Genomic DNA, 13799 nt, shown 5'->3' with positions numbered 1-13799 from the left:
TCTTATGACACCTTCAAGATTCTCTTCTTTTTGGTTACATGCTTTAATCAAACAGAGTGAAGGATAAGATTACTCACTGAATCAAAAGAACACTTCCAGAAACATCCACTTAAGGTTCAGAAAGAAATCATTAATTAATTGTTCACTTAAAAATCCCCAAATCAGGGACTTAGACTGAATCACCCAGGGCAGATACTCTGTTTTCTACTGAATTGTTAACAACATGCTGCTATATAACACTGCCTTCTCTCAATGGCAGGTTTTGAGGCAGGATTTTCCCATCATGAGAAGCATGGCTGTGTTTGTAATAACGTATAGATAAAGATTTTTAAACACATAACAAGTCTAAAATAGACTTTTCAGGTGTTCAAGAAGTTGAAACATTTCCCCATTTCTCTATGGGACTGTTAGTCCATAAGTTGTGTCCATGTATTTGAGACCCCACAGACTGTGACTCTATACATGGACATCACCAGATGGTCAATATTGAAATCAGATTGATTATATCCTTTGCAGCCAGCTGTTTTGTGCAGGAGAAGCTCTATATAGTCAGCAAAAGCAAGACCAGGAACTGAATGTGGCTCATATCATGAGCTCCTTCTTGCAAAACTCATACTTAAATTGAAGAAAGTAGGGAAAACCACTAGACCATTCAGGTATGACCTGGATCAAATCCTTTACGATTATATAGTGGAAGTGACAAATAGATTCAAGGGATTATATCTGATAGAAAGAGTGCATGAAAAACTATGGACAGAGGTTCATAACATTGTACAGGAGGTGGTGACTAAAACCATCCCCAAGAAAAAGAAATGCAACAAGGCAAAATGGTTGTCTAAGGAGGCCTAACAGATAGCTGGGAAAAGAAGAGAAGGCAAAAGCAAAAGGAGACAAGAAAAGATACATGCATCTGAATGCAGAATTCCAAAGAATAGGAAGAAGAGATTTTTAAAAGTCCTATGAAGTGAACAGTGCAAATAAACAGAGGAAAACAATAGGATGAGAAAGACTAAGGGTCACTTTTAGAAAATTAGAGATACCAAGGGAACATTTCATGCAAAGATGGGCACAATAAATGAAAGAAACAGTAGGGACCTAACAGAAGCAGAAGATATTAAGAAGAGGTGGCAAGAATACACAGAACTGTGGGGAAAAAGTCTTAATGACCCAGAAAAGCATGATGGTGTGATCACTCACCTGGAGCCAGACATTCTGGAGTGTGAAGTCACATAGGCCTTAGGAAGCATTACTATGAACAAAACTGGTGGAAGTATGGAATTCCAGCTGAGCTATTACAAATCCTAAAAGATGATGCTGTGAAAGTGCTGCACTCGATATGTCAGCAAATTTGGAAAACTCAGCAGCGACCACAGGACTGGAAAAGGTCAGGTTTCATTACAGTCTCAAAGAAGGACAATGCCAAAGAATGTTAAAATTACTGCACAACTGCATTCATTTCACATGCTAGCAAGGTAATGCTCAAAATCCTTCAAGCTACACTTCAATAGTACATGAACTGGGAACTTTCAGATGTACAAGCTATATTTAGAAAAGGCAGAGGAACCAGAGATCAAATGGCCAACATCCAGTGGATCATAGAAAAAGCAAGAAAATACCAGAAAAACATCTACTTCTGCTTCATTGACTATGCCAAAGCCTTTGATTGTGTGGATCACAACAAACTGTGGAAAATTCTTCAAGAGATGGTAATACCAGACCACGTTACCTTCCTCCTGAGAAACCTGTATGGAGGTCAAGAAGCAACAGTTAGGAACTGGACACAGAACGAGGGACTGGTTCCAAATTAGGAAAGGAGTGCCTCAAGACTGTATATCGTCACCTTGCTTATTTAATTATATTCAGAGTACATCATGTGAAATGCCAGGCTGGATGAAGCACAAGATGGAATCAAGATTGCTGGGAGAAATACCAATAACCTCAGATAGGTAGATATGGCAGAAAACGAAGAGGAACTAAAGAGCCTCTTGATAAAGGGAAAAGAGGAAAGAGAAAAAAATTAAAACTTTTTCACTTAAACTCAAGCCTTCACACTCAACATTCAAAAAACAAAGATCATGGCACCTGGTCCCATCACTTTACAGCAAATAGATAGGGAAACAATGGAAACAGTGACACACTTTATTTTCTTGGGCTCCAAAATCACCACGGATGGTGACTACAACCATGAAATTAAAAGACGCTTGCTCCTTGGAAGAAATACACTGCCACATACCTAGGCAGTGTATTAAAAAGAAGAGATTTAACTTTGACAGCAAAGGTCCACCTAGTCAAAGCTCTGGTTTTTCCAGTAGTCATGTATGGATGTGACTGTTGGGGGCATAAAGAAGGCTGAGCACTGAAGAATTGATGCTTTTCAACTGTGGTGTTGGAGAAGACTCTCAAGAGTCCCTTGGACTGCAAGAATGTCAAACCAGTCAATTCTAAAGGAAATCAGTCCTGAATACTCATTGGAAGGACAGATGCTGAAGCTGAAACTCCAAAACTTTGGCCATCTGATGCAAAGAACTGACTTATTGGAAAAGACCCTGATGCTGGGAAAGATTGAAGGACGGAGGAGAAGGGGACAACAGAGGATGAGATGGTTGGATGGCATCACTGATTCAATGGACATGAGTTTGAGTAAGCTCCGGGAGTTGGTGATGGACAGGAAACCTGGCATGCTGCATTCCATGGGGTCACAAAGAGTAGGGACGACTAAATGACTGAACAGCAACAACAATCCTGTCTTACATAATGGCTGTATTTGTTTACATTTGCACTAACAGTGCAACAGGGTTCCCTTTTCTACACACCCTCTCCAGCATTTATCATTTGTACACTTTGGGATGATGGCCATTCTGACCAACGTGAGATGACACCTCATTGTGGTTTTGATTTGCATTTCTCTAATAATGACCAAGGGTGAGCATCTTTCCATGTGCTTATTAGTCATTTATATATCTTCTTTGGAGAAATATCTGTTTAGGTCTTCAGTCCACTTTTTGATTAGGTTGTTTGCTTTTTAGGTATTGAGCTACATGAGCTGCTTGTATATTTTGGAGATTAATTCTTGGTCAGTTGTTCTAATTCGAAGGATTTGAGCATATCCTTGCTAGCATATGAAATGAGTGCAATAGTACCATAGTTTGAACATTCTTTAGCATTGCCCTTCTTTGAGATTGGAATGAAAACTAATCCCATGGGATACATCTATTATAATGCAGTTGCAAAAAAAGAAAGGAAAGGAAATACTTCCAGAATACAGAACTTGATTTTATAATAGCTTTGTACTCAACAAACTTTTAATAATTTTCCACTCAAAGTGTACTTGGAAGCTTGTCATCTTTTTTCCTATATATTAGAGTTTCACCTGAGGGAGAAATTTCTGAAGATTAATCCTGGTTACAAAGAATGAAGAAAAAAAAACATTCAACATATCACAGTTTCATGCCAACATTATATATGAAGAAAACATCATTGCTTATGTTCAGGATATGGTCAAAACATTTGTAACATGCTTCTAAAAGACCCAGAGAGAAGTGTGTGTAGAGATTACCAAGGTCAACAATGAAAGTGCTGTCTTCCCTCTTCTTTCCCTAACACACTTTCTGAGATTAGCTTTAGCACCCAGACTGTCCCTACCTGGTGGCTCAAGAAAGCATTTCAGTATCATCAAGAGTCTAGACACTGAGCTGAGTTTTCTGTAAGCTTAGAGATGATTGTTTTGTTTTGTTTTGTTTGTTTTTTAATCAGTTTTATTTCCAAAATTCCTCTCACATTCCCACTGGTGTCATTTCATTTTGAAAACATTTCATCTTTAAATTCCAGAACAGAATTTAGAAAAAAAATTTTATAACAAGGGCAACAACTTATGTAATTGACTATGAAAAAGAAATACATCACAGGGCTATGCTTATAAGTATCTGTGTTGTCTGTACATGTGAATTGAGATCTCCAATCTACAGCTGTATTAAATTTTGGATATGTATCTTTTCTATAATGAATCATAGAATACTGACATGACATTTAAAAAAATAATCAATCCATTGTCTGCAATTAAAGTTTTCAAATACCTTGAAGACAGGGACCTTTTCTCTAGTGCTTGGGTCCACAAATAACAACTAGTAGATGACCAATATAGTGAAAAGGTCCCCCACTTCTTATATGTTAAAACCTGAAGCCAAAAAATGAAAAGTGACTGGCACAGCTCTTCCAAAGCTATTTCAGTAGAAATGGGATGTCACAGCATCTTCACCTACATCCCAGCTCTCTGTCCAATCAGTTCAGTTCAGTCATTCAGTCGTGTCTGACTCTTTGCGACCCCATGAACTGCAGCATGCCAGGCTTCCTTATCCATCACCAACTCCCAGAGTTCACACAAACTCATGTCCATTGAGTTGGTGATGCCATCCAGTCATCTCATCCTCTGTCATCCCCTTCTCCTCCTGCCCACCATCCCTCCCAGCATCAGAGTCTTTTCCAATGAGTCAACTCTTCGCATGAGGGGGCCAAAGTATTGGAGTTTCAGCTTCAGCATCAGTCCTTCCAAAGAACACCCAGGACTGATCTCCTTTAGAATGAACTGGTTGGATCTCCTTGCAGTCCAAGGGACTCTCAAGAGTCTTCTCCAACATCACAGTTCAAAAGCATCAATTATTCAGCACTCAGCTTTCTTCACAGTCTAACTCTCAAATCCATACATGACCACTGGAAAAACCATAGCCTTGACTAGTGGACCTTTGTTGGTAAAGTAATGTCTCTGCTTTTCAATATGCTATCTAGGTTGGTCATAACTTTCCTTCCAAGGAATAAGCGTCTTAATTCCATGGCTGGGCTGCAATCACCACCTGCAGTGATTTTGGAGCCCAAAAAACACAAAGTCTGACACTGTTTCCACTGTTTCCCATGAAGTGGTGAGACCAGATGCCATGATCTTAGTTTTCTGAAAGCTGAGCTTTAAGTCAACTTTTTCACTCTCCTCTTTCACTTTCATCAAGAGGCTTTTGAGTTCCTCTTCACTTTCTGCCATAAGAGTGGTGTCATCTGCATATCTGAGGTTATTGATATTTCTCCCGGCAATCTTGATTCCAGCTTGTGCTTCTTCCAGTCCAGCATTTCTCATGATGTACTCTGCATAGAAGTTAAATAAGCAGGGTGACAATATACAGCCTTGACCTCTTCTTTTTCCTATTTGGAACCAGTCTGTTTTTCCATGTCCGGTTCTAACTGTTGCTTCCTGACCTGCATATAGGTTTTTGAAGAGGCAGGTCAGGTGGTCTGGTATTCCTATCTCTTTCAGGATTTTCCACAGTTGATTGTGATCCACACAGTCAAGGCTTTGGCATAGTCAATAAAGCATAAATCGATGTTTTTCTGGAACTCTCTTGCTTTTTCCATGATCCAGCAGATGTTGGCCATTTGATCTCTGGTTCCTCTGCCTTTTCTAAAACCAGCTTGAACATCAGGAAGTTCACGGTTCACATATTGCTGAAGCCTGGCTTGGAGAACTTTGAGCATTACTTTACTAGCGTGTGAGATGAGCACAGTTGTAAAGTAGTTTGAGCATTCTTTGGCATTGTCTTTCTTTGGGATTGGAATGAAAACTGATCTTTTCCAGTCCTGTGGCCACTGCTGAGTTTTCCAAATTTGCTGGCATATTGAGTGCAGCACTTTCACAGCATCATCTTTCAGGATTTGAAATAGCTGAACTAAATGTCTACTGATGTTTTAAAATGGATGAATTCCTCCTCTTTACTTCATAAAGGCCTAAGTTTATTAGGTAAAACTATTATCAGATAAAGTATTTAACCCACATAACTTCTTTAAAGCATAAATAACCCCCAGGGAAATGTACTAGGTGTTAAACAGTTTCAGTTCCTTGATTGACAGACAACAGAACTTGGAAGCTTGAATAGTCTGGATCTATGAACTGCAACTTCCAAAGAACCAATATATGTGGTTTGCTCTTAATGCCATCACATACAAGAAAGAAAGTCCACTACAAATAATTTATTACAAATTCTACTCTTGAAAATAAACTATAAAAAGGAGTTTAATTTAACCCATCACTAAAAGAGCAAATAAATAATTTTTGGCCCCTAAACCTTTTGGGCAAACTAGGCCTGTCATTGCAGTACCTATTTGGGCTTCTATTTTCTTGAAGGAATGAAGTCCTGCTAAGAGATACAAGGAGAAGGAGGCAAGATAAACATTAGTGTGCCGGCTGCTCTAAGATGAGCAACTTCAAAGATTTAAACTTGGTCCCAAATCCTTGAAAAAAAATGAATCAGCATGTGGAGAAGCCTACAGGTCTTGAGCATGAAGAGCCTGGTTAACTGTGGTCATGAGCACTCAGAAGCTGTGATGAAAGAAATCCAGTCCCACTTAATGCTCCCAACTTTATGACTGTAGTTTTCACATTAAGTGATAAAGTGGAACAAGTTCACAGCCGTAATAGCATAGACTCCTCCAATCACTTTCTCTTTACAGCTTCATAGTAAGACAAGATCTGTGTGGGCCTTTGCAGGTTACTATCCTATGTTTTACGCAGTGCCTGAACTAAACAACTGCTGAATAAATCTGCACAGGATACTACTGTAAACAGTCTTATTTAATTCTCACAAAAGTCTTATGAAACAAGGAGGGAAGCCATTATTCCCATCTCACAGAAGACAAAGTTCCCAGACACCATGTTGTCCTTATCACTAAGGTTCATTAGGCATTGACCATGTGCTAAGCCCTCTAAATGTATTAACCTGTTTAATTTCCATGGTATTTGATATGGTAGATATGAACAGCATCTCTATTTTACAGGTAAGAAAACTAAGACACAGAGTAATTAACATATAAGTATTAACATAACTACAATCAGCTAGCACAATTAGGAACTAGCACCAGGACTGAACCTAGGAAGGTAGCTCCAGAGTCCATACTTATATCATGACAATATCATGCCTTGATAGTTGACTGCCCAAGTAGTATCCACTTGCTTTGGGCTTTGTCACACGACTAGTTGATGGCCAGTCCAAGGCTACTTCCATCCTCCCTCAAGCCCACCTCTCTACCTCAGTAGGTCCTGTCAATCATCACCTGCAAAAACAAAGCTGCCCTGGGCCTCAGCACAAGTCAAATTAACTGGAGAGAGTGAGCATGTCCAATTAACTGATGAACTAACTCTTCATAGAAACCCAAGTCAGGAGGATACCTTCCAAAAGACAAGTGAAAGGCCTCAAAGTGGAGGCATCAACCACTGGTAAACCTCCAGGGACTCTCATATTGGAAACTTACTATTGAAGATTCACCTGTTAGGTAACACAAAGCCTCTTATATGTAATTGGAAGTCATTACCTTATTAGGAAAACCTCATAGTTGGAGAACATGCCAGAGCTGTGTGATTCCAGGAATGAAAGGGCAATCGAGAGAAAGAAACATAGCCTGTGTCCTGTAGGGAGATTACTTGTAAGAAGGTTCTTTGTATGGGACAGCCTAACTTAAGGCTATTTAAGTGTCCATGTTTTAGCAACTAGTCAAGAATATTTAAATATGTTTACATCAAACATTTCTGCTTTATTGACTATGCCAAAGCCTTTGACTGTGTGGATCACAATAAACTATGGGAAATTCTGAAACAGATGTATGTAAGTCAGGAAGCAACAGTTAGAACTGGACATGAAACAACAGACTGGTTCCAAATACGAAAAGGAGTACATCAAGGCTGTATTGTCACCCTGCTTATTTAACTTATATGCAGAATACATCATGAGAAACGCTGGACTGGAAGAAACACAAGCTGGAATCAAGATTGCCAGGAGAAATATCAATAACCTCAGATAGGCAGATGACACCACCCTTATGGCAGAAAGTGAAGAAGAACTAAAGAGCCTCTTGATGAAAGTGAAAAGAGGAGAGTGAAAAAGTTGGCTTAAAGCTCAACATTCAGAAAACTAAGATCATGGCATAGAGTCCCATCATTCCATGGCAAATAGATGGGGAAACAGTGTCAGATTTTATTTTTCTGGGCTCCAAAATCACATCAGATGGTGACTGCAGCCATGAAATTAAAAGACACTTACTCCTTGGAAGGAAAGTTATGATCAACCTAGGCAGCATATTAAAAAGCAGAGACATTACTTTGTCAACAGAGGTCCATCTAGTCAAGGCTATGGTTTTTCCAGTGGTCATGTATGGATGTGAGAGTTGGACTATAAAGAAAACTGAGCACCGAAGAATTGATGCTTTTGAACTGCGGTGTTGGAGAAGACTCTTGAGAGTCCCTTGGACTGCAAGGAGATCCAACCAGTCCATTCTGAAGGAGATCAGCCCTGGGTGTTCATTGGAAAGACTGATGCCGAAGCTGAAACTCCAATACTTTGGCCACCTCATGCAAAGAGCTAACTCATTGGAAAAGACCCTGATGCTGGGAAAGATTGAGGTCAGGAGGAGAAGGGGACAATAGAGGGTGAGATGGTTGGATGGCATCACCAACTTGATGGACATGGGTTTGGGTGGCCTCTAGGAGTTGGTGATGGACAGGAAGGCCTGGCGTGCTGCAGTTCATGGGGTCACAAGGAGTTGGACATGACTGAATGACTGAACAGAACTGAACATCAAATATAGGGTGTTTCCCTCTTATACTTTTGGTGGGAATGAAAACTAGTACAGCCCCTATGGAGAACAGTGTGGAGATTCCTTAAAAAACTAAATAGAATTGCCATATGACCTACCAATCCCACTTCTGGGCATACACACTGAGGAAACCAGAATGGAAAGAGACACATGCACCCCAATGTTCATTACAGCACTGTTTACAATACCTAGGACGTGAAAGCAACTTAGATGTCCATTGACAGACAAATGGATAAGGAAGTTGTGATACATATACAGAATGGACTATTACTCAGCTCTAAAAAAAAAAAATGCATTTGAGTCAGTTCTAATGAGGTAGATGAAACTGGAGCCTATTAAACAGAATGAAGTAGGTCAAAAAAAGAAACACCAATACAGCATATTAATGCATATATATGGAATTCAGAAAGACAGTAATGATGAACCTATGTGCAAGGCAGCAAAAGACACATAGATGTAAAGAACAGGCTCTTGGACTATGTGGGAGAAGGCAAGGGTGGGATGATCTGAGAAAATAGAATTGAAATACGTATATTATCATATGTAAAATAGATGACCTGTGCAAGTTCAATGAATGAAGCAGGGCACTCAAGCCAGTATTCTGGGACAATCCTGGGGTGGAGAGGGAGGTGGGAGGGGGTTCAGGATGAAGAGACAATTGTGCACTCATGGCGGATTCATGTTGATGTATGGCAAGACCACCACAATATTGTAAATTAATTATCCTCCAATTAAAATAAATACATTTTTAAAACAAATATATGGTGTTTCATAAGCCACACAATAAATGGATTCCTAAACCATTCTGCTAAGTGAACATTCATTTATCTTCCCCCACGCACATAAATGAAAAGCTTATATGCTCCTATATTCAAATTTTCTCTAGTAAGAGAAAAATATCAGTGAAGATTTTTGTAGAAAATGAATCAATACACACAGTGATTTATTCCAAGCATCTCTTCCATTTTCAAATACCAGAACATGGCAAAGCACTGACTGTGTTAAGACATATTTACTGAGAAACTTGGTGTCTGACTTACCCTCTGGATTTCTATCAAAGAATGATACCGGAGCTCTCAAAATGGACTTCAACATTTTGTTGTGCAAAGTTTGTGAAGAATTAACAAGGATGTACAATGCCAACAGACATCTTGTGACACCAAAAAGGATAGTAGATACAGTTAAACCTGAAATAAAGAAATGTCACTTATAACACAAAATTTCTGCCTTTTCTTCAATGATACTGAAGTACAGCAGGCAGTTTATAAAGATATTATGCATTTTCCTCTATAAAAAGAATTTACATATAAATTTTAATATATAGAATGTGAAATAAATGTTTAGATACATATATAGAATGGATTCTGTGAGTTTAATGCATTCACAAAATACATTTATTAAAAAGAATATGAAAATCAGTATTTTCCTTTCACTAAACAGAAACCACGTGTGAAGAAAAAAGGAGGTGTAAACTATAATTTCATTCTAGGCTTTCCAAACTCAATTCTAATTTTAAAAAATCAGAAGAAAAATTAAGTATAAAAAGTAGTTAATCATTCTTTCTCCATGTTTCAAATCTCATTATTTACAAAATTTTCCATAATGTGAAATTGTGGTATGCTTTGGTACCAGCATGTGAATTAACAGGAAACAGGAGAAATTATTTCATTTCATTGTACAAAATACCCAGTAGCTTGAAAAAATAGGAAAATACCATACTAAGTTACAAGTAGAAAATTTCTTAAATAGTTGAATTGCAAGAAAATGCAAGTTATATCTTAACACAAGATAATTAACCTAAAAAAGCAACTAATCTCACTATTTTATAGAAACAAAAAGCATTTGTAAACGCACATAATTATTTAAATTTATTTTATTAATGATATAAATGATTATTTACTATGCATATAAAAATTAAAATAGCTCTTCAAACATCTCTTTAACCCATGACACTAAGGAAACTGGAAATAACTTCTGTTATAAACATTCCATCAAATATTTTTTCTCCTTCAGCTTTTCACATCACTGTTATTCCAACCCTGAAGCTGTTCGAATTCCTGAATTCCATCCACAGGCATTTGCCTTAGCCCACTATCCTAAACAAATATACAATAGAATCTTTCCTTCTTCCTTTAAGCCCCCACAGTCCACCAATTCAGAAGGTAAACAGCTAATGGATTTAGGTCTCTTAGCCAGTGATCAACAAAAGAAATATCAAATTTCAATGAGTGGGTTCTTACAAGATATAATTCACTCTATCTTTGCAGAAAGTTTGTATGCATGTTTCTTGTCAAATATTTTAAAATTTTAGATGAGGATTTCCTTTTGAAAGTATGAAATGCTACACAGATTCTAGGCAATCTTGTGAAAACAGAGCCACGTTAATTAATATTAGTCTGGCAAGCCAGATGTTAAATTAATCACACAATTGGAGGTGCAATAACATTGTGATCTCAAGGTAAGAAAGAGAAGGAATCCTAATTAATTCCCAGACACTGGATTTCTCCCTACTTAGCTTCTCTCTTAAGTAATTGGTGAAACCTAAGAGATGAGCAGTGTGGCAAAGCGGAGTTTGCATACCTTCAAGGAAATAGTGCTTTTGCTTGGGGGCCCTTGCTGCCAGAGGAATTCATCTGAGTTCAATAAAAGACAGGGGTTATTCAGACAGAACTGGAAAAATTCAAACCACAGGGTGGGGATCCATTTCTAATCCCCTTGTCCATCCATATAATAAGATTTAGATAAAGCAACCCATTAGAATAGACAGTAGCACGTGTTTCCAGTGGCTGATTTTCTGAATGTTCAATTCTAGTTTAACTTCCAAAATCCAGTACAGACAAATTAAGAGTCTTCATTCACCTTCTTTTAGTAGATTTTTTAAATAATTATTCCAATTAATTCATAGAGTAAATGTGACTCAGACTCTTATTTGTTGAGGTATTTCTGAATTTCTCCTGGAAGCCCTAGTTGCTCACACAGGCTCCTTGTAAGCACCTCAGAACTCTAGTATAATAGACCAGATGATTCAGCTTTACCTGAAAAAATTCCTAAGTACCAGTTTAGATCAAGCATCTCCGTTATATTTCCTTTTTCATATGCCATGATATTCAGAGTATGCTGTTCATTTGCCCTATGGAACAGGGAAGAAAAAAATATTGTGCTATAGATAGAATATACATATATACCAGAAAAAAAATTAATTTTGATTTAGGAAATGAATTTAATGTTAGAAAATGGTTCCCAGCTCTAAGGGTCCCAAGTCTCTCTACCTTATAGACATACCATTTGAATCACGACTTTCAGTTCTCAAAAATATCTGTGAGGAAGCTTCTGAGAGTGAGACATGGAGAGAGACCATGGGAGGGTCACAGTCCAGCAGGAACTGTGATTTTTCTTCAGGGAAACTACATGAGGGTCAGAAGAGGAGGCTGAACAATCCCCGCCCCTCCCCCTGACTCTGTGGGAAAGTGAGGCTTTGTGTAGAATTTACAGCACTTTGGGTCAGAGCAGGAATCACTCACCAGTTTAAAAGCCACCAATCCTGCAGGATGTAGGCAACCTGGATCAGGAAACAACAGTCACTCACACACTGGCGTTACTGAGCCCTCACACCCCTCTCACTAGGATGCGGGAGGGAAAGGCTCCAGAACACAAAGACAGTCCTTCCGACTCAGGTCTGCGTCAAGCCCCACATCCCAGATGGATGAAAGGCCAGGGGAGGGCATGTTATAATTTAATATCTCTAAAAGCCATTCTTTTTTTTTCCTAGAATCTGTCACAAACACACAACTCCAATAAGCCTCACTTATTTTGCTACCCAAAGATAGCATATTTGAATGCAAATCCAAGTACATGCAAAAAAAAAAAAAAAAAAAGTTGTAGTGTAAATGCTCGGGGTTTTGAAGGAAGACTCTTGACAGGTACTGTGATGGTCAATTTTCTGTGTCACCTTGGCCATTCCAGTCTCTGGTGATTTAATCATATACTCCTCTAGATATTAATGTGAAGGTATTTTTTGTGGATTGTGGTTCATATCTATAATTAGTCACCGTAAGTAAAAATAACTATCAACAACGTGGAAGGCCCCATCCAGTCAGTTGAAGGCTGTAAGAGCACAACCTGAAGCTTCCTTGAGGAGGAAGAAATTCTGCCTTAAGACCGCAGCTCCTGCCTGAGGTTCCAGCCTGCAGGCCTGCTCTTCTGCTTTCAGATTCACCCAGGTAGATCCCACAGCTTCATGAGCCAGTTTTTTAAAATAAATCTCTTCATAAACATAATAATAATTAAATAAATAGATACAGTATAAATAGTATGTGAATATCAAGCTAAGGGCACACACCGAAACAAATTTCCTTACTTACCTGAGCTGCTATGTTTACTAGAATAAGGAAAATGATGACAGACCAGTGAGCACCAGCTCTGAAGTAATTCTTGTAGGTCTTAAAACCAACTTTTCCTTCTAAATGTCTCTCCTCAGATAGTGTATCCTGTATATTCTCAGTCTTGGAGGGAAAAATGGCAATGAAAGACAAAATTTTAAATAATGAACTAAAAAACTACAAAAGTTCAACAATGCCCTAAATTGCAATTCTGTAGCGAAAACGGACACACCTCACATGCTGGTAGGAGTACAAGATGGTCCATTTCCTATGCAGAGGGTATGGAAATATCTAACCAAACCATATATGCATTGACTCTTGGACCCAGCCATACTACTTCTAGTAATCTATTAGAAATAAGGAAATATCATTTGCACAAGGTTATTCATTGTTGTGTGGCTTTGCTTAAAGTAGCAGTGCTCTGTGATGATCTAGATGTTTGGGACAGGGGTGTAGGGGGGAAAGGGGGTCCAAGAAGGAGGGGATATATGCATACATATGGCTGATTCATTTCATTGCACAGCGGAAAACAACATAACATTGCAAAACAGTTATACTCCAATTAAAAAATAAATTATATGACTAAAGAATAAAAATAGTATATCATGACTTTCGGCACACGCAAAACATATCCAATTCAAATATGAATGCAGAAGTTTGTTCCAAAATAACACACAAAATGATATGTAGTTAATGTATCCCTCTAGATGACTTGTGCCACTCAATGATGAAAACATAAAACATAGCTGGCCCTCAAAATACTGGTCAAATACAGTAAGCTGAGTTCACACAAGT

The 13799-nt window shown here is 38.4% G+C and overlaps 1 protein-coding gene across 1 annotated transcript in view; it reads right to left on the bottom strand.

The window, feature by feature from the left end:
* Positions 1-13799, bottom strand: part of LOC128057588 (ATP-binding cassette sub-family C member 4-like) — a 286799-nt gene that overhangs the window by 70089 nt on the left and 202911 nt on the right. Inside the window, exons 16-20 of the mRNA XM_052650036.1 lie at positions 12987-13127; positions 12147-12184; positions 11661-11755; positions 9666-9812; positions 7288-7301 (exon numbers count right to left, since the gene is read on the bottom strand). Coding sequence (XP_052505996.1) covers positions 7288-7301; positions 9666-9812; positions 11661-11755; positions 12147-12184; positions 12987-13127 — 435 coding nt within the window. The remainder of the gene's footprint in view (positions 1-7287; positions 7302-9665; positions 9813-11660; positions 11756-12146; positions 12185-12986; positions 13128-13799) is intronic.

The sequence above is a fragment of the Budorcas taxicolor genome, chromosome 12 (genome assembly GCF_023091745.1).
Source record: "Budorcas taxicolor isolate Tak-1 chromosome 12, Takin1.1, whole genome shotgun sequence".
In the NCBI taxonomy this organism is placed as follows: Eukaryota; Metazoa; Chordata; class Mammalia; order Artiodactyla; family Bovidae; genus Budorcas; species Budorcas taxicolor.
The sequence above is the reverse complement of the archived record's forward strand: the minus strand, read 5'-3'. Positions and strand labels throughout refer to the sequence as shown.